Raw genomic sequence first — 24,969 nt, 5'->3', positions numbered from 1 at the left:
ACTACGTGACAAAAGTTTTCAAAACCGTGGCTACTGAAATCAATCTTACTAACTGCTGTCTGTGCAATTTACTCCGCGCGAGTTGGCAGACTTTATTTTGCTTACTTTAACATCATGTCTCACGGTGGGGCTAAGCCATTTCTTGGTATGGGTGTAGCCTACCCCAGCCATACCCTGGCGCTGCCACTGGTGGCACGTATGGGGCGGGCCATTCTGCACATGCGTTAAATATTTTAACGCAATTAATTCAAAAAATTAATTACCGCCGTTAACGCGATAATTTTGACAGCACTAGTTTATATGCCTGAAAGAAGATCTGCGGTTAACACAAGCTGAAGAGATTTTAACATTTTGTCCTACGACATAAAATACGTCAGTAAATACCCCACTGTTGAATTTAAAAACAGCGTTAACATTAGCCGCCTTTAGCTTAGCGGCGTTGACGTGAAGTCATGTGACCGTGCTGTAGTTCCTTTATAGCCCAACATTAGCCTCTTTTAGCTTAGCGGTGGTGACGTGAAGTCATGTGACCGTGCTGTAGTTCCTTTATAGCCCAACATTAGCCTCCTTTAGCTTAGCGGTGGTGACATGAAGTCATGTGACCGTGCTGTAGTTCCTTTATAGCCCAACATTAGCCTCTTTTAGCTTAGCGGTGGTGACGTGAAGTCATGTGACCGTGCTGTAGTTCCTTTATAGCCCAACATTAGCCTCCTTTAGCTTAGCGGTGGTGACGTGAAGTCATGTGACCGTGCCTGTAGTTCCTTTATAGCCCAACATTAGCCTCCTTTAGCTTAGTGGTGGTGACGTGAAGTCATGTGACCGTGCTGTAGTTCCTTTATAGCCCAACATTAGCCTCCTTTAGCTTAGCGGTGGTGACGTGAAGTCATGTGACCGTGCTGTAGTTCCTTTATAGCCTAACGTTAGCTTTTTACTTAAAAAATCCCAAAATGGATCTAATATGTAGAGATTCATCTGCTGAACAAAACGTGTAAGTATCATAAACGTCCGTTTGCCACATATTTTATGAAATATTCCGAAATCCATATTTTAGCCGAGGGAAACGGGGGGAGATGCTAACTTCAGGGTTCGGCCTACAAAAAATCCATCTCCACTGCTCCACTCTGTTGACAGTACAGGGAGAAGTGGTGTCTCAATTCTCTTCTTTTCTATCTGGCAGCCAATCAAACGGCTTCCTCAGGATATCCAAGGTCTCTCAGACCTGGCAAGACTCCGCTAGCAGCCGCTAAGAGGAAATGTGTATTCAGCTTTTAAATCTAAAGGGCTTAACAACAATGTGAGTGTGTGTTGCCATTGTCTTCATTAGCAGGGAATTTGGGTACATCTGTTTACGTGAATGTCAACACTCTGAGATGTGTGTTTCAGTATTCCTGCCTCTCTTTGTTTCTCTTTTGCTTGCATGGCTTCAGATCAAAGAATCAATGATTCCCGCCCACCGACGCTCCTCTGGCATTTCACAAAAAAGCGGAGGGTAATAACAGCGAGGTCGGGAAGCTTTCAAGAGCTAACACATGAATACACGATCGTATTGAAGCGGGCAAAGGAATACAAATAAACCTGCTGCAAATATTGCCTTATTATTCCCCCTTATTAGGACGTGCACACTGCAAGTAACTAACATCACTATTGACCAGTCAGACAATGCTGCAAAGATCCTCTAATCCCTGCCAGGCTTTGGTAAATTGATTTTAATTCTGTTGTTAAAATCATGAGTAATTACTGTATGACACGCAGAAACATTGTTTGTATTTTATATTCACGGCCGAGTGCCTGTGGTAACAATACTGTGTTATTGTGCTTTATTAGCGATGAGCAGATGGGGCTGATGGGGGGGGGGGGGGGGGGGGAGACGTAAGGATGTTTTTAGGAGACAGATGGCTGACCCCGCAGGTCGCACCGGGGTCACAGTTGAAAAACAAGCAACGGCCGAGGGAAGACGCCCCTCCTAACTTCCTTCCCTCCCTCGTTCACTCGATCAATCACATCCCAAAAATAAAAGACGGAAATAACGGACAAAGAAGTCCTTAAAAAGTCATCCGAGGAGGGAAGGCAAACTCCCGCCGATGATGAAGACCGTATGATGAAGTCAAATAAGCGAGTATGTTGACATAAGGGCACATACATCTGTTTATCTAATCTTACATTCTGCTTCTGGTTTACTCCCTTAGTGGTTATTACTCTACATTATTTACTATTCTCTGTTAGTTTCAAATCCTAAATTGGGTAATTTCATACCAACATGAATGGATGATGATGCAAACATTATTTATAACTAATTCCATGGAACTATGTTTGATGCTGAATGCGAAAAAAACTATATTTTTGAAAAGAAAAAAGTTAATTTCTTTTAAATTCCAGATTAAATGAGCAGATGTTTTGTTTGCGTCAGTGCATGTTACTATCAAGAGCATGTGATAAGATCAAGGCAAGGCAAGGCAAGTTTATTTATAGAGCACTTTTCAACGCAAGGCAATTCAAAGTGCTTTACAAAAAAAGACATTAAGCATTAAAAAAGAAAAGCTAATCAAATAAACATTAAGAAAAAAATACATGGATAAAAGTTACAGTGCAGTCTAAAATATAAATAGTTCAATTAAACATTACAAGAAAAAGTACATGGATAAAAGTTACAGTGCAGTTTAAGATATGAATAGTTCAAATAAAAGCAGCGACAAAAAGAAAAGTCTTCAGCCTGGATTTAATAAGTAGTCAGAGTTGCAGCGGACCTGCAGGTTTCTGGGAGTTGTTCCAGATATTTGGAGCATAATAACTGACGCTGCTTCTCCATGTTTAGTTCTGACTCTGGGAACAGGAAGCTGACCAGTCCCTGAAGACCTGAGAGATCTGGATGGTTTCATAGTTTTAGCAGGAGGTCAGTAATGTATTTTGGGCCTAAACCATTCAGTGCTTTATAAACCAGCAGCAGTATTTTGAAATCTATTCTTTGACACACAGGAAGCCAGTGTAGAGACTTCAGAACAGGAGTGATGTGATCAGAAAGTTAATTAAGGAAGAGTGACTATGATCCATATTTTACCACTGAGAAGCAGGCACCACAACATCCGTGTGTGTGTGTGTGTGTGGTGTGTGTGTGTGTGTGTGTGTGTGTGTGTGTGTGTGTGTGTGTGTGGGTGTGTGTGTGTGTGTGTGTGTGTGGTGGTGTGGTGTGTGTGTGTGTGTGTGTGTGTAGTGTGTGTGTGTGTGTGTGTGTGTGTGTGTGTGTGTGTTGTGTGTGTGTGTGTGTGTGTGTGTGTGTGTGTGTGTGTGTGTGTGTGTGTGTGTGATACACTCATTATTATTCTGCTCCCATCACTTTTCATCCCAATGAGAAAACTCTGAGAGGAGGCACCGGACACTATGCTGCTGTGGGAGTCTCACTAATTTACACCCATGTCACCATCCTCCACACACACACACACACACATATTCACACACACACCTCAAAATCATTGTGTTGCGCTCCTTTCATAAGCTAAATTGGGGTCAAGACCATGGTGGTTGAACAACACACATGACAAACATGTAGGAGGAGGAGGAGACAAAAACTATTTGGAGCCTCGAACAAAAAGCTATAGAAAGACGACGGACAAAAACAGAAGAGAACAAATATACTTGAAGGAATAATTTATATTTTATGGAATATACACTTTTACAAAAATGTCCTCAGAAACACAATAAATCCGTTTGGTTTTACATTATAATGAAACATCTATCAAACAAACGACGGTAAAGAAAGCACTGAAGATGGTTTTCAATTGTATTATGTTTTTGTACCCATTATCCATATTCTCTTTATATTTTATTTTATTTATTTTAAGACTGTCTTTAATTTAATTTAGATACTGATGATTATTTGATTGTACGCCTTTCTATAAAGATTACATTTTTTGGTATGTTAATTTGTTTTCTTAGCATCGACTCAAAGCAGGAGGAGCCTAATCACCTAGGTCTTAATACACTTTGATAAATATACATTTTACATAATTAGCATTTATAGTTTTGTCTACTCCCTTTATTATATAAAACATATCAAAACGTCTTATCTGCTAAATTGATAATAGCACTGCAGCATGGATATGTGGATTATTGTCTGACAGGAAGTAGAAATGTTGTGACGTGTCATACCCATGGATGTATAATAAGAAGTGGATACAGCGTGGGAGGCGGGGCCTCGTTCATTCCTATGAGAGCTGCTCATTGGCGCATGAAGACAAAATGGCCCAACTTTTGAGAGCGAAACGTCACGAAAGTAATCATATAGTAATATAATCTGTTCTTATTGTGCATCCATGGGTAAAGGTAAAACTCACGTAGTACTGGACACGTCACATGAAGGTGCCGGGCGGCGTGGACCCGTGGGTTGGTTCCGAGTTCATAATGCCGAGGAGAATAACTCCCAGAATAACGTAATTAGCACATTTTACAACTTGAGGACCGAGTGTTTTTAATAAGGGCTATACAAACGTTCCTACTGGGTAGTTTATTTAGTTTAAAACAAATCATCCAACGATTTAAAGACGTCTCTTTCCCAATGTAAGTCAATGGGAAAAAGTGTTTCCGGGCCCGGCGACTGATATGGAAGTTTAGTACCGCCGTGTTTGGCCACAACGAATATTTTCCTCGGAGTCCGGCGCACTTCCTGGGGGCTTGGTCATACCTTGACTTTCTCGCGTCTTAAGCAGCAGAAGAGACAGTTGTCATCGAAGGACCAGTCCGACACTTCCTCCGGCTCGCAGTCTGGAGAGAGGACAGGAGACAAAAGGAAACGGGTTTAATCACAAATATATTGATTTTTATAATTTACTGACTTTTTAAATATGGATTTTTAAAGATAGATTTATTGATACTTTTTTTCAACATAGACGTTTTTAATAACTTCATGATTTTCTCTTACATACTATGATATGACTTTTTGAGTTTTTACAACAAAATATATTGACTTTTAATGACTTTTTAATGATATGTAATAATATGAATTTGTATGATTGTTGTCGACAAAATGCAGACTCTTTAAAGATGTATTATAACTTTTGTGGACGTTCTACACTCTGACTTTCATGATTACAGATTGATTGTGGTGTTAATCTTTTATTTGCCCCGGTGATATCAGCTCTGTTACTTCTATATTCATTTATAATTGTGACCTTTTGACATTTGGTATCACTGTTTATATTGATGCTTTACATTGAATTTAATAGAGAGAGGACACTGCTGTTGACTTGGTTACAGCTGTTGCCATGGTGCTGAATTTCCTTTAAAAAAAAAAAAAAACCTCAGTTCAGAGTGAAACCTCAGAGTGACCGAGACACAGAGAGAGAGAGAAGATACAGAAACACATTAACAAATCAATACGATCACAATATACTGTGGACGTACAGACGTTGGTCCAGACGGAGCTCAGGAAAGAGAAAGAGGTTTAAAGAGCAGGAGAGGACTCTTTAAAGTAGAGACACTGCATACTGATATACACCTGAACATCAGCAGGAGAGGACTCTTTAAAGTAGAGACACTACCTACTGATATACACCTGAACATCAGCAGGAGAGGACTCTTAAAGTAGAGACACTACATACTGATATACACCTGAACATCAGCAGGAGAGGACTCTTTAAAGTAGAGACACTACATACTGATATACACCTGAACATCAGCAGGAGAGGACTCTTTAAAGTAGAGACACAACCTACTGATATACACCTGAACATCAGCAGGAGAGGACTCTTTAAAGTAGAGACACTACATACTGATATACAATTGAACATCAGCAGGAGAGGACTCTTTAAAGTAGAGACACTACACACTGATATACACCTGAACATCAGCAGGAGAGGACTCTTTAAAGTAGTGACACTACACACTGATATACACCTGAACATCAGCAGGAGAGGACTCTTTAAAGTAGAGACACTATATACTGATATACAATTGAACATCAGCAGGAGAGGACTCTTTAAAGTAGAGACACTACATACTGATATACAATTGAACATCAGCAGGAGAGGACTCTTTAAAGTAGAGACACTACACACTGATATACACCTGAACATCAGCAGGAGAGGACTCTTTAAAGTAGAGACACTATATACTGATATACACCTGAACATCAGCAGGAGAGGACTCTTTAAAGTAGAGACACTACATACTGATATACACCTGAACATCAGCTGGAGAGGACTCTTTAAAGTAGAGACACTAAATACTGATATTCACCTGAACATAATCAGGAGAGGACTCTTTAAAGTAGAGACACTACATACTGATATACACCTGAACATCAGCAGGAGAGGACTCTTTAAAGTAGAGACACTACATACTGATATACACCTGAACATCAGCAGGAGAGGACTCTTTAAAGTAGAGACACTACATACTGATATACACCTGAACATCAGCAGGAGAGGACTCTTACAGTAGAGACACTACATACTGATATACACCTGAACATCAGCAGGAGAGGACTCTTTAAAGTAGAGACACTACATACTGATACACACCTGAACATCAGCAGGAGAGGACTCTTTAAAGTAGAGACACTACATACTGATATACACCTGAACATCAGCAGGAGAGGACTCTTTAAAGTAGAGACACTACATACTGATATACACCTGCACATCAGCAGGAGAGGACTCTTTAAAGTAGAGACACTACATACTGATATACACCTGAACATCAGCAGGAGAGGACTCTTTAAGTAGAGACACTACACACTGATATACACCTGAACATCAGCAGTAGAGGACTCTTTAAAGTAGAGACACTACACACTGATATACACCTGAACATCAGCAGGAGAGGACTCTTTAAAGTAGAGACACTACATACTGATATACACCTGAAAATCAGCAGGAGAGGACTCTTTAAAGTAGAGACACTACATACTGATATACACCTGAACATCAGCAGGAGAGGACTCTTTAAAGTAGAGACACTACATACTGATATACACCTGAACATCAGCAGGAGAGGACTCTTTAAAGTAGAGACACTACATACTGATATACACCTGAACATCAGCAGGAGAGGACTCTTTAAAGTAGAGACACTACATACTGATATACACCTGAACATCAGCAGGAGAGGACTCTTTAAAGTAGAGACACTACATACTGATATACACCTGAACATCAGCAGGAGAGGACTCTTTAAAGTAGAGACACTACATACTGATATACACCTGAACATCAGCAGGAGAGGACTCTTTAAAGTAGAGACACTACATACTGATATACACCTGAACATCAGCAGGAGAGGACTCTTTAAAGTAGAGACACTACATACTGATATACACCTGAACATCAGCAGGAGAGGACTCTTTAAAGGAGAGACACTACATACTGATATACACCTGAACATCAGCAGGAGAGGACTCTTTAAAGTAGAGACACTACATACTGATACACACCTGAACATCAGCAGGAGAGGACTCTTTAAAGTAGAGACACTACATACTGATATACACCTGAACATCAGCAGGAGAGGACTCTTTAAAGGAGAGACACTACATACTGATATACACCTGAACATCAGCAGGAGAGGACTCTTTAAAGTAGAGACACTACATACTGATACACACCTGAACATCAGCAGGAGAGGACTCTTTAAAGTAGAGACACTACATACTGATATACACCTGAACATCAGCAGGAGAGGACTCTTTAAAGGAGAGACACTACATACTGATATACACCTGAACATCAGCAGGAGAGGACTCTTTAAAGTAGAGACACTACATACTGATATACACCTGAACATCAGCAGGAGAGGACTCTTTAAAGGAGAGACACTACATACTGATATACACCTGAACATCAGCAGGAGAGGACTCTTTAAAGGAGAGACACTACATACTGATATACACCTGAACATCAGCAGGAGAGGACTCTTTAAAGTAGAGACACTACATACTGATATACACCTGAACATCAGCAGGAGAGGACTCTTTAAAGTAGAGACACTACATACTGATATACACCTGAAAATGCAACATGATCACACTGCTTCTATTAAACCTGGTTTTCACAGCAGCTCTTCTAGCAATTGCATAGGTTTCTGTTCTTTATATCATACATGTCGTGTTCTTTATAATATGGCGGGCCACAGCTCTGGCTTTTCAAATCATATTCCTCACTTGTTTTTCCTGAGAGATGTGCGACCGATAAAAATACATTTCGGTCACTCTCTCTTTCTCTGCTTCTGTAATGAACAGGTCAGAGGTCAGCTGTGTGTGAAACCTGTGGTGTTGTCGCTTACAATATACCCGAGAAGACGCCAATTAGCTCGACTGCCCTGCAACCTGTGTGTGTGTGTGTGTGTGTGTGTGTGTGTGTGTGTGTGTGTGTGTGTGTGTGTGTGTGTGTGTGTGTGTGTGTGTGTGTGTGTGTGTGTGTGTGTGTGTGTGTGTGTGTGTGTGTGTGTGTGTGTGTGTGTGTGTGTGTGTGTGTGTGTGTGTGTGTGTGTGTGTGTGTGAGACGACACGGTCAACATGATTTTTAAGTCCCTGCCCGCCTGTTTCTGCAAATGAAAAATAAAGTTGTCTTTCACCAACATTAAACCAGGTTAGCAAATGAAATACGTCGGCAGCAGGAAGTGGATTTATCTGCAATGTAGACGTGTGTCCGCAGTTGTTTTTGTGAGTTGGAAAAGACTTCACCATAATCTGTGTGTCGGGCATTTAAAGGCTTGCTTTCCTGTCTGATTGATCCATATTTAAATGAATTGTTTAGCACCGTTGTTATATACCAAACGATGGAAAAGCAATGCAGTATTTTTAATGATGAGGCTGAAGCTGTTGCACCATGAATAAATGCATCAACCAATCACATTGTGCCTAATGAGTCCAATTGCATCTATATGTTTAAGTATACTGTCTTAGTGTATAAACTAACAACACGGCTCTACATACGGCAATCTTTATCGCTTTCAATCAGCTCCAGTAGGGATATTGAATATGTCTGCAGCAGGAAGTGAGTTTATCTGCAATATAGACATGTCTCAAGGTTTTGACACAGCTTGTGCTTGAAAATACTTCATACATGGAAATCAACAACGTGAAAACAGCGAGTACATATATATTACAATACTGAGTGCGTGGGAGCATCTTGTATCCAAAACAGCACAATTGATCAACATGTAGATATACATTTTATTATATACCAAGCGCAAATATCGAACGATGGAAATGACATTATTCTATAATAACGAGGCGGGTTTTTCGAATGAACGCATCAACGATTTTTTTTTTCTCATACTGATATTCTGAACATTCTGTGCTGTTGTATTTGCTGTGAAGTGTCTCTACTGTAGGCTATTTGTATTCATATGTACGGCTCGTTTATAAATGTGCTATATAAATAAAACTTGATTTGATTCAACTAATGACGTTTTGTTATAGTATATATTTATATATCCTATTGTATAGTATAATATAAACGACAACACGGCTACATAGACCGCAGTCTTCATTACTTTTAACCTCGACATACCACACTGCCTACATTCTTTCACAATAAAAGCCCCGGGAAAATAATATTCTTCTCCAGGTATTTCGCCTTTTGTGTAAATCTGTCTTTCATTCTTTGTCTTTTTCCACAGCTACGGAGATAACGTGAAAACAATGTATCATTATACACTCTTTCTTTCTCCCCGTCTGTTTGCCCTGAAATTATATCCATGGTAGTCCAGGTTAATAAATGATCCATTTACTAAGCCCTCTTCAAGTAGTTTGTGTTCGGAAATGTGTTGAATAGGTGAAATCAGTGTATGTATGTGAGAGAAAAAGTAAGTAAGTTTCTCCACATGTTTGCTGAACTCTGTCTTATCGTCCGCAGGTTAAGACAAAACATAAATACACCTCAACATGTTACTGTATAAAAATGAGTGATGTGTTTCAGTGTGTGTCTGCAGCTCCGAATGTGAACAAGTGCCTGCTTTACTCTGACAGATTGTGTGTGTTTGAGTGGAAGTGTAATGCATGAGTGAAAATGACGTCGACAAGCCAGAAATATTCTAAAAATGCCTTAAGTTGGTGGGGGAGGGAGGACACATGACTCCAGGACGGCGGGCTGACCTTGTTTCTCAGAGAGCGAGAGAGATCTGTACGTTTCGGCTGTCGGTCATTCTTGCTTTATTCTCATGGCGTTCCTTTTCTATTTGTGTCCGTTTACATTGAATCAGATCACATTTTTGGTCACCATGTGTTAGGTTATATAAGTAAGTAGTATGAGTAATATATAAGCATTTACACATGGCTTCTGGGCTTTAAGCTGCCTGTGCAGAGCTAAACAAATATCGATATAAGTCTTAAAAAAAGTATTTTTCACATTCTGTGTGAAGTACTCTCTAGAAAAAGGACATTTGAATGAATACATTAAAGAGGTCCTTTTATGCTATTGTTCACGTTTATGTTTCTATTAAGCCGGTTTTTCAGGTCTCAGGCTCGAAAATGACATTCCCAGAACAAATGACCATATCTTCCCTTCTAAAAGGGTTACATGAATAATCTTGTTTCTCAAAGTAATGATAAACCTGTGAGTTGGATGTAGAAGAGTCAGAATCAATATAGATTTTTTTATTTGAAAGTAAATTCAGATTGAACATATTAAAAAAATGTAAATTATAGTGTCCGTCCAAAGAAAAAAATTGTTATAGTGAAAAGCACCCTTGAATGATGGGATCCGAGACTAAAAGCTTTAGGAATCCAAACTATAACATATAATAAGCACCCTGTATCAAGATTGATGCAAAACAAGTGACATTTGATTTTTTTAGAGAGATTTAGAAGACAAAAAACACCTCTGGGGTCATTTGGGTGGATTTTCCATATCTCTGGAACCCATTGGTCGATTTTAGTGACTGACATCTCTTTTGAACCGTTAGAGCCAATAGAATCGAGGGGAAGTTCCTAAATCCACCTACACGTTACCATTGACGAGTGAGAGTGATGCGCACGCAGTTTGCCCAAACCGAAAGCTACGTTACGCTCTGAAAACTAGGCTTATTGATCATAAATATGATGATGGATTATCAGTAATAATTGACACAGACACATTGGATTAACCTTCAGCTGCGTTCATATGCGTTTTAATGCCATTGAACACAACTTGTGATCAGAAAACAGCAAAGGTAAGAGTTCTTTGCCGTTTTGGCTACGTAAAGTGGAGCTGTGTGTTGTCTTTGCTTGCTTTCGCTGCGTGACTTTTGGTCGCTCAGTGATGGTACTTATACCGTTGGAATCTGTGGAATCTCAGCTTTCATATGGTATATTGTTTGTGCAGATCCGATGAAGTATAAAAGATCGCTAACGTGAGTTACTGTATGTGCTAAGTGCGTTAGCATTCTTTTGTTTATTGCTCATTCAGAGGCTTGGCGTTAGACTTGTGTTTTGTTTCGGTGCAAATGGTTCATATCGCCAGGTAGCTGAGTCTCTTCCCGTTAAGTGGGTATGACACATTCATAGTTTGTTAAATGTTAAGAAGCCCTCAGATGCTGTTTCTTGCAAGATGTTGCGGGTCTCCCGGGTTTAAAAGTGTCTCTACTGTGACATGTCTCCATGCTTTAATGTTCAAAAAGCTCTTTATTCTTCTCATCCTGCCTGTGCTGCAGCACCTCTTTTCACCCTCTGTCTGAAACCAGAGCCCAGTCTGCTCTGATTGGTTAGCCGGCCGGCTCTGTTGTGACTGGTCAACCACTTAGAGATGTCCCGCCCCTTAGCCTATACATTGTTTTATAGTGATGTCACTATGTTCCAGAAGTAAACCAAGGAGTCCAATGGAGGGATATGTGAGCCTTTGCAGACTATGCACATGCACACTAACCTACATAGCACACTACAGGAGAGCATAATAATGCCTCTTCAACAGTCTAACGTGGGTGCTGTTTGGAAATATAACTTATTAGTTAGTAAACAGGTATTTCTTTTCATTGAACCCTCATCTTTTCAGCCGTCTGTGGGGGCCTCCTTTTCTCTGAGTTGCCTCTTAAATAAAAAGGTCTACATTTAAATTAAAATGTAAGGAACATCTATGGTGAACATCTATGACGTCGGTCGTCACCTGTGTCAGAAACCCAACACCAGAGCAGACAGACTTGTTCTGGAAAGCAGCTTCTGTGTGTCACTCTCCGATTCCTCAGTCTGCTTTAAAATAAGCATCGCGAGCATCAGAAACCAGCTTCTTGCTTTTCTTTCTCGACATCCGTCAGGATTTTCCCGCATGCCTTATTTGGCATAAATTACACATGGCCGTCGTATGAACTAATCACATTGTTATGTATTCTAAGCTGGCAGTATTGTCAATTATGTTGGCATGGCAATACATGTCTGTAAGTATCGTATTGTATTGATTAATAGATAAGGAAGCACTGTTTATTGTTATTCTGGTATATTCCTCCATATTGTTTCTCACACTGAGTCAACAGTATGCTCGTTTTAAAGCCTTAAATGAAACCATCCATGTACGAAAAACACTCTTCACAAGATATAGGAAAACTGAATCAATGTAATAATTGGCAGAAAAACTTCAATATTGTTTTACAGATTTATTTACCTTATTGATTTGTTTGTTAGATGTTCGTATTTACAGTTTGTGGTGATTTATGTGTCATAAGGTAAGATGTTTGAACATGAATTAGTAATTTGTGTTCAAAATAAGGTTGTTTTTTATTTAAAATAAGTGGAACTGCATTTATGTTTGCGTTTGAGTTTGTTTACCTTGGAAAAGAGTGATATCGTTGACTAGTCCCGGCCCAAACAAGCCTTCCAAGATGCTTTCAAAGCCTACGGGGGAAAAGAGATGTGATGTTAATGCAAGAGGACATGTTTGATATCAGAACAACTAAATGACAAGTGAAAGCATTTTGGAGACGCTTTTCTCATAGGGTTTATTTTGCTGATGCACTGCTCTCCATTGCAACCAAAATCTAAATGAAAAATATAAAAGATAACAGCACAAAGCAGTTTTCAATCTGAAATGTGAAGGGTGTAAATATTTGTTTTTAATATTGGAAACTAATCGGAAAGAAATTCACACATTCTTTCAGACAATGGAGCTGTTTTTTTACACACACACACACACACACACACACACACACACACACACACACACACACACACACACACACACACACACACACACACACACACACACACACACACACACACACACACACACACACACACACACACACACACACACACACACACACACACACACACACACACACACACACACACACACACACACACACACACACACACACACACACACACACACACACACACACACACACACACACACGAGGCTGGGCAAGCTCATATACCACCAACAATATACCCACACACTCATGTGCACCTACACACACACACTTTTTTTCCTTCATATCATTTGAAGCAAATTAGCGCTTTACCTCTAATACACCAGGCTAATCTCACTCACTTTTTTTATTAACTGTACATACACCTCGCTCTGCTGTTGCCTGGCAACCACATACAGCGAAACATAAATACATATTGCAATTTTCAAACTGACCCCCCCCCTCCCACCTCATCCTCCATTAAAGGGAGATGGAGAAAGGGAGACAAAGACGTGTGTGTGTGTGTGTGTGTGCATTTTTGCATGGAACAGAAAAGGTTACTGGAACACACACACACACACACACACACACACACACACACACACACACACACACACACACACACACACACACACACACACACACACACACACACACACACACACACACACACACACACACACACACACACACACACACACACACACACACACACACACACACACACACACACACACACACACACACACACACACACACACACACACACACACACACACACACACACACACACACCAAGTGTAGCCACTTGTCTGGCCACATAATTAACACTGCAGGAATATATTAGCCGGGGAAAAAAAACAGCCTGCGACAAAATGTATTCCTCTATTATCAAAATATTACGGTCGACCTCATGACTACGTTACAAGAAAGCAGAAAGAACATTTGAAGGAGTGTCTTTTTGTAGTACAATAACTAGTGATGGGAAATATGTTGTCAGGCAGAAAGGCTCCTTTGTAATGCAATTAACTTCCTGACTTTGAGAAATACTTGAACTATCTGAAAGACAACAAGACACAATCAGAGATTTGAGGGTATTGGAGGAAGTAAAGGGGCCCTACTCTGCTATCTTTCAGGTTATCAGTAGTGTCTCTACTTTAAAGAGTCCTCTCCTGCTGATGTTCAGGTGTATATCAGTATGTAGTGTCTCTACTTTAAAGAGTCCTCTCCTGCTGATGTTCAGGTGTATATCAGTGTGTAGAGTTTCTACTTTAAAGAGTCCTCTCCTGCTGATGTTCAGGTGTATATCAGTATGTAGTGTCTCTACTTTAAAGAGTCCTCTCCTGCTGATGTTCAGGTGTATATCAGTATGTAGTGTCTCTACTTTAAAGAGTCCTCTCCTGCTGATGCTCAGGTGTATATCAGTATGTAGTGTCTCTACTTTAAAGAGTCCTCTCCTGCTGATGTTCAGGTGTATATCAGTATGTAGTGTCTCTACTTTAAAGAGTCCTCTCCTGCTGATGTTCAGGTGTATATCAGTATGTAGTGTCTCTACTTTAAAGAGTCCTCTCCTGCTGATGCTCAGGTGTATATCAGTATGTAGTGTCTCTACTTTAAAGAGTCCTCTCCTGCTGATGTTCAGGTGTATATCAGTATGTAGTGTCTCTACTTTAAAGAGTCCTCTCCTGCTGATGTTCAGGTGTATCTCAGTATGTAGTGTCTCTACTTTAAAGAGTCCTCTCCTGCTGATGTTCAGGTGTATATCAGTATGTAGTGTCTCTACTTTAAAGAGTCCTCTCCTGCTGATGTTCAGGTGTATATCAGTATGTAGTGTCTCTACATGTCTCCATGCTTTAATGTTCAAAAAGCTCTTTATTGTTCTCATCCTGCCTGTGCTGCAGCACCTCTTTTCACCCCCCGTCTGAAACCAGAGTCTGCTCTGATTGGTTAGCTGGCCGGCTCTGTTGTGATTGGTCAACCACTCAGAGATGTCCCGCCCCTTAGCCAATCACGTACAATGTGTTGGAGCGCTAGCCAATAGAGGGGCGAGTGTTATGGCACTTTGTTCTGGAAGTAAACAAAGTGACATTTGAAATACAGATTATTTATATTTCTATAATATATCTGGTGTCAGGACAGACTCTATCTAATTACATGTGTATGCTTCGCCTTCACATTATTTCAGCGTTAAAATCACATGATCACATGGGTGTAGGTCATGTGACCAACCGATATGTTTCCAATGTGAGCCTCAGATGTTCCTTCAGGGACCAGTGTCTCGTCTGAAGATGGCGTGACTTTAATCAAACGCTGTTAATCTAATAAAACTGAAAACACCCTGAAATGAAAGCTGAGTCTTGACAAACCTCACAGTTAATGGTCTATGTATTGACTTTGCCTTCCGTCGTGTGGCCCGGGTTCAGAGTTGGTGCGGGGGATGGGGAGCATGTGTTGCTGCAGCCACATATTTGCATCCTGCGGACGTTAATGAGGAGGCAGAGCGAAACAAGCGCGGAGGAATTTCATATAAAGATGGCGATCGTGTTCAGGTTCAGCACGAGCTGCGGTTATCTTCCTCAGCCGTACGCAGACACTGAGGAGCAGGGTGCGTTGGCACGACAGCAGTGCCACTTTCCACACACACATCTAAATTAATCTCAGTTCATTATGAAAATCTGCTCATTTCAAATCAATGAAGACCTTGGAGGGGGGGGGAGTGTGTGTGTGTGTGTGTGTGTGTGTGTGTGTGTGTGTGTGTGTGTGTGTGTGTGTGTGTGTGTGTGTGTGTGTGTGTGTGTGTGTGTGTGTGTGTGTGTGTGTGTGTGTGTGTGTGTGTGTGTGTGTGTGTGTGTGTGTGTGTGTGTGTGTGTGTGTGTGTGTGTGTGTGTGTGTGTGTGAATGATTGAAATTCCTCTCTACCAGTCCTGTAGCTTGTGTTGGCCCGATGCCAGAAACAAATTACATTGTTTTATTCATTACATTCCTGTAAGACCTAGCATGTGGTGATAGTATGATAACACACACACACACACACACACACACACACACACACACACTTTTCATTTATAAAGGATTTCTTCAACACGTGGCAGTGGTTATGTTTACAAAATGATATATTATAAGTATGACTATTCTATTGGCTAGCGCTCCAACACACTGTAAGTGATAAGGGGACATCTCTAAGTGGTTGACCTATCACAACAGAGCCAGCCATTTAACCAATCAGAGCAGACTGGGCTCTGGTTTCAGACAGAGGGTGAAAAGAGGTGCTGCAGCACAGGCAGTATGAGAACAATGAAGAGCTGTTTGAACATTAAAGCGTGAAGACATGTCCCAGGAGAGATGCTTAGAGAATTAATCCCATCACCATCGTGTTCGTCCTCTAGCCTAAAACAACATTCCTTTTTTTACCTCCTCTCTCCTTGCTTTCTTAAATTACTTCACCACTATCCCCCCCCCCGCACTCACACATACATAAACACACACTCTGGCACATCACAAAGTTCCCTTAAACCTGCACATGCAAAATGCATGCGGCCTACAAAGGCAGCTTTGATAACAAAAACCCGAAAGCTTCAAAGAATGTTCAAAAGCTGCAATATTTCCCCCCTGCTTGGCAGCTGCCAGTGTGCTCAGAAACACAGCTTTCAAGTCAGAGGGGGAATAATTAGGGTTCCAGCGCGAGGAATCATCACGAGCGTCATGGTTACGCGAGCCAACGCAATTCAAGCCACACGATACAGCAGAGAGCGTTTCCATATTCAAAGTGACAGTCACAAACGCATCGGCGGCGTAAAGGAGAGGAAGACGACTCCGCCGCGAGGCCGGGATCGGGATTGGACAGATGAGATCCAGGATGTGATTGGACAAACGAGATTAGGAGATGCGATTGGCTGGATGAGATAACAGCGAAAAAAGGCTCCTGAGCCACGGGCAAAAAAAGTACCAGAAAATGTAGGTCAGCTTGTGAACTGGACCACACACACACACACACACACACACACACACACACACACACACACACACACACACACACACACACACACACACACACACACACACACACACACACACACACACACACACACACACACACACACACACACACACACACACACACACACACACACACACCACACACACACACACACACACACACACACACACACACACACACACACACACACACACACACACACACACACACACACACACCACACACACCACACACACACACACACACACACACACACACACACACACACACACACACACACACACACACACACACAAAATGTCCCCAATCTCTGAAACCTCCATTGTGTCATTTTGTTTCACTTCACAGTGTCCAGCAGTGCAGCCGAGAGAGGCGTGACACACTCTTAGACACACACATGCATTGAAGGAGGGGGGGGGGGGGTCACAAGACACGCAGCTAATCCACATCTGCAGCAGAAAGAAGAAAACACCAATAACTTGTAAAAATACGAAACCACACAATCCAATTGGGTTGACCAACGAAGGAAGGAAAGGATACAATCAATGGAATATACAGGTATTTAAATCAGCAGCTGCTTTACTTGGCCACCTGCAGAGTGAAGAGCTCTTAAATCTGGATCCTTAATAAACATAAAATCTAGTCGATGTTATTGCAGAAAATCACAAATGTTGGTGCCTCTTTCAACATCGAACACTTGATCAAAAGGCCCATTCCAGTCGGTTTGCTTCAATATTGTTTTAATGTTATTTATTCAACGATAGTTTTTTTGTGATGAATGAATACATTACAGCAGGGTGGGTAGCTCGCGAGTGGCCTTCTGAGCCGGCGGTCTCCGGTGCGCACGTTTCCACCACAAGAAGCCGCACGAAGACCAGGGGCGAGTTCATCCGGTGGGAGGGTGAGTAGATGGCGGGGAGACTCCAAACCAAGGGGAGGATTGTTCCTCTTAATGTAGAGACACGTTGCCGAGTCTGTCCGGGTTTGTCTTGTTAATGACTTCCTTAATCTTTTTCTGTTGTGCAAATGAAAACAAACTTCCATCAACCACGACAACAAAAAAAAGAATACAAATCTATGATCTGACGAAGGACACTCACCCAAATCGTAAAAAGACACCACAAGCTTTGGGGAGTCAAACTAACGAAGTAATCGACCACTATACGTGTTAATGCAACGGATGAAAAATGTACAGTGTAGACAGAAAGGCAGGGAAGATGTTGTGTACGATATCGTAACGGCCAAGTTGGTCGCAGAGACCCGACTGAGTAGGCTGCGCAAGAGGAGAACAAAGATGAATCATTACATGTATTTATTCTTAAAAAGTATTTTAAATTTGTTTTGTAAAGCACTTTGAATTGTCGGGTACGGAAAAGTGCTATATAAATAGCCTTGCCAATAGCCGTTTTCTCCTTGAATGGAGAACATTTAATAAAATACCAGAAAAGCTCGATGTATGGGTTTCTGTGTGGACATGGCAACGGGGAAATCCAGCCAGTACTACATAGAAACACGCAGGAACAAAACAACAAGAAACACTCCCAGTGCAGCTGAGAGCAACTGAGCTGCTCAAATATTCATCCGGAGCATGCTTGTTAAATCAAAACACACACACACACACAGAAACAGCATCTCTGCCACTTCTAACAGCTGCTGGAAACCAACTCGAACACTGAAGGAAACATCCCAATCTGTATGTGAGTGAACAAGGAGCGAATGCACAGAAACAGGGAACTGACGTTTGGCTTTCTTGTGACCGTTGGACCAAAGCTATATATAGTTGCTGCCTGAGCATTAATAATTTAGCATGACCAAAGCCCTCAGAACAAGGCCCCTCGCCTGGCCCTGATCAAATCAATACCTAATTAACCCTAACAGGAGCTCCAGAGAGGAGGAAGTGAGGCAACATGAATGAGAGAGATGGGGAGGATCAACAAGCCGAGAAAACTTCAGACGTGACTCTGTGTGGTCGTTGAATTTTTATATTTTCTCCTGGCAGTGGTTATGGCTTTCTGATTAAGGTTATGTCTAAAACACGCAGGGTTAGAAGCTCTTGAGGTCTTATAGTTAAACCTAAAGTACACGCCAATAGAGGTGTGCAGGAATGAGTCCTAAAACCCAGAAAGCACGGACCGCTTCTGGATCCCTCGTCTCAAAGAAACCGCTTTTTTTTTAATGTTTTATTTTGTTCGATGCCTGAAATAAGGACTGGTTAACTCGAGCTGAAGAGACTTTGTTTTCTACGATATAATACATCAGTAACTAATTATGTATCAGAATCTTCATCGTTGAAAATGTAAAAAACGCGGAGAAAACAGTTGGCAGCAATATTTGTTTTGGACTTTATTTACTGTATTCAGTAAGTTCTCTTTTGGCAGGTGGTCAAGCATACTTCAGAGCGTCCACAGGCGTCCTTCAGTCCTCGTTCAATCAAGTCAACCCGTGTTCATTTCAACAATGCCGGTGCGGGAAGCCTATAATCCGTGAGCTTTCACACACCGGTTGTTGACTCTTTTCATGCGCTATCTAAAGATATAAAAACAGATTGTTTTGCAAATTAAAAGTGCTCCAGGAAACCCCTTTAAATTCTCAAGAGCCACTTAACAAAAACTCAATCTTCACCGACCAACCAAAAAAGGTATTCCATGACCGCCAAAGTCTTCTCTGGATGACATTGAACTTATTAAAAAGACCAGAGATGTTGAACTATGAAGGTGAGAACGCAATCCAAGATGGAGGACGCTTTGGAAATCAATGGTGGAGCAGAATTCTTTCATCTCGATGATCTTTGCTCTCCAATTAGCTGCAGCCATTTCCACAGAGGCTGCTTTTATTTTTCGGTGTAATTCTTTGCACTTTAACCCTGATTATAACCTCCAGCAAAAACATATAATCCACCCCGGTGACAGTGAGAGACATGGCCGGGGGGTTCGGGATTTGGAAAGACACGAGGACATCACATGACGAGTCAGCAAGCAGAAACACTGAAATGTACTCGCTGACTGTGTACTGTGATTTGGACTCAACTCAAAGTGACTATACCGTTTGCTTAGTTCCGCAGTAAGTAAAGGGACCTGTACAATGAATGATACGTGCAGTTCATCTTAGAGATGATCTTCTTATGTCTCAGTATGTTCCTTTGCATGGTCTTCAATATTAGGAGGACATGTTGACGCACCAACCAAAGGAGCATGAACAAAGATTGCTATCATCTGTCAACATGCACATGACACCGACATGAAGATCTAAAAACGTACCATTTCACGTGTTTCAGCTGCTTTTACACTTTGATAATAAATCAAGTGACTACAAGTGCTGCTATGTATAGCCAACCCAGTCTCACGGCATGTTGTGTTATAGTCACGAAATTAATTTAATCTATTGACTTGTGTTCACCACACGATTTTGGCATCGTGTCACACAGAACGATTTTAAAAGCAATGTATTTCTATTGGTGTGTTTCGTGCCTGCACCACGTCTTTTTGTCCGGTCGGGTCTTGGAAGATTGGAAGCTGTGTGGTTCATAAAAACATTTTCTTACTCAATCTTACCCTATCCCTTTTATTTTAAATTGGAAATAATGTCGGAGTTTTTTTGCCGTCCGCGAGGAAAAGAAATGGCTCAGAGCCTCAGAAAACTGACATCTGTAATTTTTTTATCTGTTTTTTCTTCTAAATTGTTATTATTTACATGCTTTTAAAATCGTTCTGTGTGACACGAAACAAAATGGCGAAATTGAGTTGGTGAACACAATCAATAGATTAATATCGTGACTATAACACGAAATGCCGTGAGACTGCGTTGGTATAGCGTCATAAAAGCTAACGCTGGTATTCCCTTAAAGCTTGAAATAGCAGTTGAAATAACGAATGTAGAATATTTAACACCAGACTTTATGGCATGTTATGACTTTGTGAACCAAAACAGAAAGAACACTCCACATGCGTCCAGAATAGGGATGCTCCGATTGATCGGTCACCGATCGATATCGGCCGATACTCACTCTTTACCGATCGATCGGTGCTCTCTAAACATGCCGATCGCGAGAGCCGATCGCATGACGTAAAATACATGACACTTTTCTCTGTGCGCGGCAAAACAAGCTCGCCAACATGGCTTCACCGGTCTGGCATTATTTTACGGTGTCCGAAAAAGACAGTAAAATAGCGGTATGCAACGTGTGTGTGGAGCAGAAATCCTGCAGCTCCGCCCGCCGGACCGGTGAGCGGAGCGAAACACACAAGAGTTAGACCTAACACACTTAGCTATTTGATCTACCTCTGGAACTAAACTAGTTATTATAAATATATTTATTCTTCACTGTCGGGTCACTCATTACTGGATCAGTGAGCTGCATGAGATACTGACAGGCTGTCAGGAGAGAGAGATGTTATTCTCCAAAGTTAATGTAAACTTGAATAATGTGAATCATTTGAATGTAGTAATTAAGTTGATTGTTGTTTGTGGAAGCTCCAGTGAATGAGCATTAACTGAGTTTAAACATCACTTTAAATGGAAGATTTAACGTGAATCTTCCATTTAGGCCCCGCCCACTCGATCGGATCGGCGATCGGTATCGGCCGATACTGATTCCGGCGATCGCCATCCCTAGTCCAGAACAATGAATCCACAATGATGCTCTGTTTTCTTTCTAAATGTGTCGGCAGATGTTTGCTAACAACACGACAGGCGAGAAAAAGGAAGCTTGTTGTCGCTGTAATCAACACATGGCAGCCATTTTAGTGTTTTCAAACTTTTCTAGTATTTAACTGCAGCCTGTTAGGGGAATGTTTTGAACAAAGATAACATCCTCATGGGTTCATTCATATGTATATCGTCTGACCACATCACCCCCATCCAACTTCACTGGCTCCCTGTTCAGCACCGGATTGACTACAAAAACCTTCTGCTTACATACAAAGCCCTCAACATCCTCACCCCCACCTATCTCTCAGACCTCCTCCAGGAATACACTCCCTCCCGCTCCCTGCGCTCGTCCTCAGCCAGACTCCTGACTGTCCCCACCTCCCGCCTTAGCACCATGGCAGCCAGGGCTTTGAGCTGCACCGCGCCCAGGCTCTGGAACTCTCTGCCTCCACACATCGAACAGTCTGACTCCATCACGACATTCAAATCCCACCTGTTTAAACTGGCCTGCTCGCTCTAAAGCACGTTCAACCTGCCATCACAGACCCCCCTCTCACTCCGTCACTCCACTCTCGTGTCTTGCCTGTGTTATGCTTTTATGCTGTATTGCCTTGTCGGTTCGATTAAATTGTGTTCCGTTTTTGTTTTAGCCGTTTTAACTTTTAAATGCACTGTAAGGCGACCTTGGGTGTCCTGGAAGGCGCCTCGAAATAAAACGTATTATTATTGTATGTGGCTAAAATGTGATTATTTGTTGACGTGGTGAAATGAACGGCTGTCAGGATGTCTTCATCTCACGTGAATAAAAGAAAATATTGCTTATGCATCCACTAATTGCCAATTTATCTCCTTGTTTTTTTAATGCAGATATCCAAATGCAGATAAAAAACATATCTATTATTAAAATAACCAATGTGGAAGGTTTAGTTGTTTGTCTCATGAACTCAATAAAACACTTCTAAAAAGTAGAAATTCGTCTACCTTTTTACTTAATTAGATTCTCCTGCTTGAAGTAATAGACACGTCAGTAATGAATCTCAATCAGTTTTAATTGACTTCATTTGAGTCCCTCAACCGATGGTAACATAATAGAATTGTAACTATTTTTTAATGCAAATTGTTAACAATCTCCATTTTCTTTGAAAGCGAGAAGTCATGAAGTGCTGAAACTCGACACAGTCCTTTTGTCCGGCAGGAAACAAACTTCTGTGAATCTATTGAACCATTATTTTAGTCTGTGTGAGAAGAAATCCAAATATAAAAGCTTTTTTACTGCGTGTCACAACCACCGCTGGCAGTGTGTGTGTGTGTGTGTGTGTGTGTGTGTGTGTGTGTGTGTGTGTGTGTGTGTGTGTGTGTGTGTGTGTGTGTGTGTGTGTGTGTGTGTGTGTGTGTGTGTGTGTGTGTGTGTGTGTGTGTGTGTGTGTGTGTGTGTGTGTGTGTGTGTGTGTGTGTGTGTGTGTGTGTGTGTGTGTGTGCAGGGGAATGAGGGGGTAATTAATACAGCAAATATGTGCATGATTGGCCACAGGCGTGGTAAAACACAGAGACTCAAACAAACTACAGAAAACACACACACACACACACAAATAGGGAAATGAAACACACAGCCTAAACACTGTGTCGATTCAATATGACGGCTTCTCTGGAAACCAAATCCCTAATCTCATTTCATCTCTCTCTCTCTGAAGTAGCCGGTGATGAGCTCAAAGGAGGCTGATGTGCGCTGGCAGCTATTTCTGTGACTAAGGCAACACAATTGCACACACACATTCATATACATCCACACACACACACTTGCTTATTAATGCAGCAGAGTGTCTCTAAGCGCAATCAAAATTGGGCGGTGCCTCACAAGAACGGTGAATCAACCCAAGGATACACACTTCACATCAAAAAGGGGGATAAGGAGGTTTCACATTATGCTTCTATGGCCGGTCACACTTCCAACATTTGAACATGGTCATGGCTCGAGAAGGAGAAGAAGAAGAAAGTAGGTCGGGCTCTCTGATGTTGGGGGGTGATTCGTCAGCCAATCAAACGGCAGCACATCGTATGACTGCATCAGTGTAACGAATCGCTTTCCTCTCACACCGAGGCAATGCATTAAAAATGAAAACGGTTGGTCAAGGCGAATTTGGGGGTCGCATTGGGGTCGAATTGGACTCGGGGTGTGGTGCGGCTCGATATCTAGCTTTCTTTTCGGTTCACATTTCTGCAGCAGCGCAGATGCCACAGCGGGAGGAAAGAGAAATAAGAATCAGTCCAATTACTCATCTAATTATCTAATTATTTCATTATGTGGTGGAGAGCAGGAAGGAGGCTGAGGGTGGACGAGTGCTCCTTCCCTGGACATACTTCTAATGATTACCTCTGGATGTAACTTCTGCTTTGGATGCTGCTCTTCCAGTGGAGATCTCCTACTTTCACCAAATCTTCCCGTCTGCTAATTAACTGCCTCGTTAAAAAGGCCCGGGACCCCCACTGAGAGGAACTGTTATCCACCCCAGAAAAACATTAGGGCATGTGAACCCATCTTGTTTTTTCAATTCTGTAAATCCTGCATAATCATAATCATTTGCACATTTCTACTCAACACTACTTATTTTTAAACCTGCACAGCTCTCCACTTTGAATATGTGTCATATTCTATTTGACTATACTCAGTTTCTTACACATCTACATGTGTTTTATTTTTAATTACTTACAATAGTTAAAAAAAGCTTTTAAAATAGGATTTTTTTTGTTGCTACGTATTCGTTTCTGTTTGCACCATTCACATCGAATCAAATTCCTCATATGTGTACATGATAATAAACTGATTATTCTTGCTTCCCCTTCTTAATTTATTTGACTTCCAACATGAACACTCCCCCCCCCTTTCTCCCCGTCAGATGAAGACAGAGTGAAAGAGAGGGAGGTGCTGAAGTGCTAACGAGAAACTAATTAAAAACAATTAAAGGAGAGGGTGTGTGTGTGTGTGTGTGTGTGTGTGTGTGTGTGTGTGTGTGTGTGTGTGTGTGTGTGTGTGTGTGTGTGTGTGTGTGTGTGTGTGTGTGTGTGTGTGTGTGTGTGTGTGTGTGTGTGTGTGTGTGTGTGTGTGTGTTGTTGTTGTTGGGGGGGGGTTAGTAGTGATTAGTGAGCTATTAATGAATGTGAATGGTAAATGGTGGATTCTTTTATTTGCTGCCAATTAACTTGCCAACCAAAGCGGTAAACAACAGGGGGTGAGAACA

The 24,969-nt window shown here is 41.5% G+C and overlaps 1 protein-coding gene across 1 annotated transcript in view; it reads right to left on the bottom strand.

Moving 5' to 3' along the window:
• The window catches only part of LOC117453179 (ligand-dependent corepressor-like), an 88,190-nt gene that overhangs the window by 21,271 nt on the left and 41,950 nt on the right, over positions 1 to 24,969 (bottom strand). The window contains exons 3-4 of the mRNA XM_034092082.1: positions 12,728 to 12,793; positions 4,676 to 4,755 (exon numbers count right to left, since the gene is read on the bottom strand). Of these exons, the coding sequence (XP_033947973.1) occupies positions 4,676 to 4,755; positions 12,728 to 12,793 (146 nt within the window). The remainder of the gene's footprint in view (positions 1 to 4,675; positions 4,756 to 12,727; positions 12,794 to 24,969) is intronic.

The sequence above is a fragment of the Pseudochaenichthys georgianus genome, chromosome 1, assembly GCF_902827115.2.
Source record: "Pseudochaenichthys georgianus chromosome 1, fPseGeo1.2, whole genome shotgun sequence".
NCBI lineage: Eukaryota > Metazoa > Chordata > Actinopteri > Perciformes > Channichthyidae > Pseudochaenichthys > Pseudochaenichthys georgianus.
This window is presented reverse-complemented; position numbering and strand designations above follow the sequence as displayed.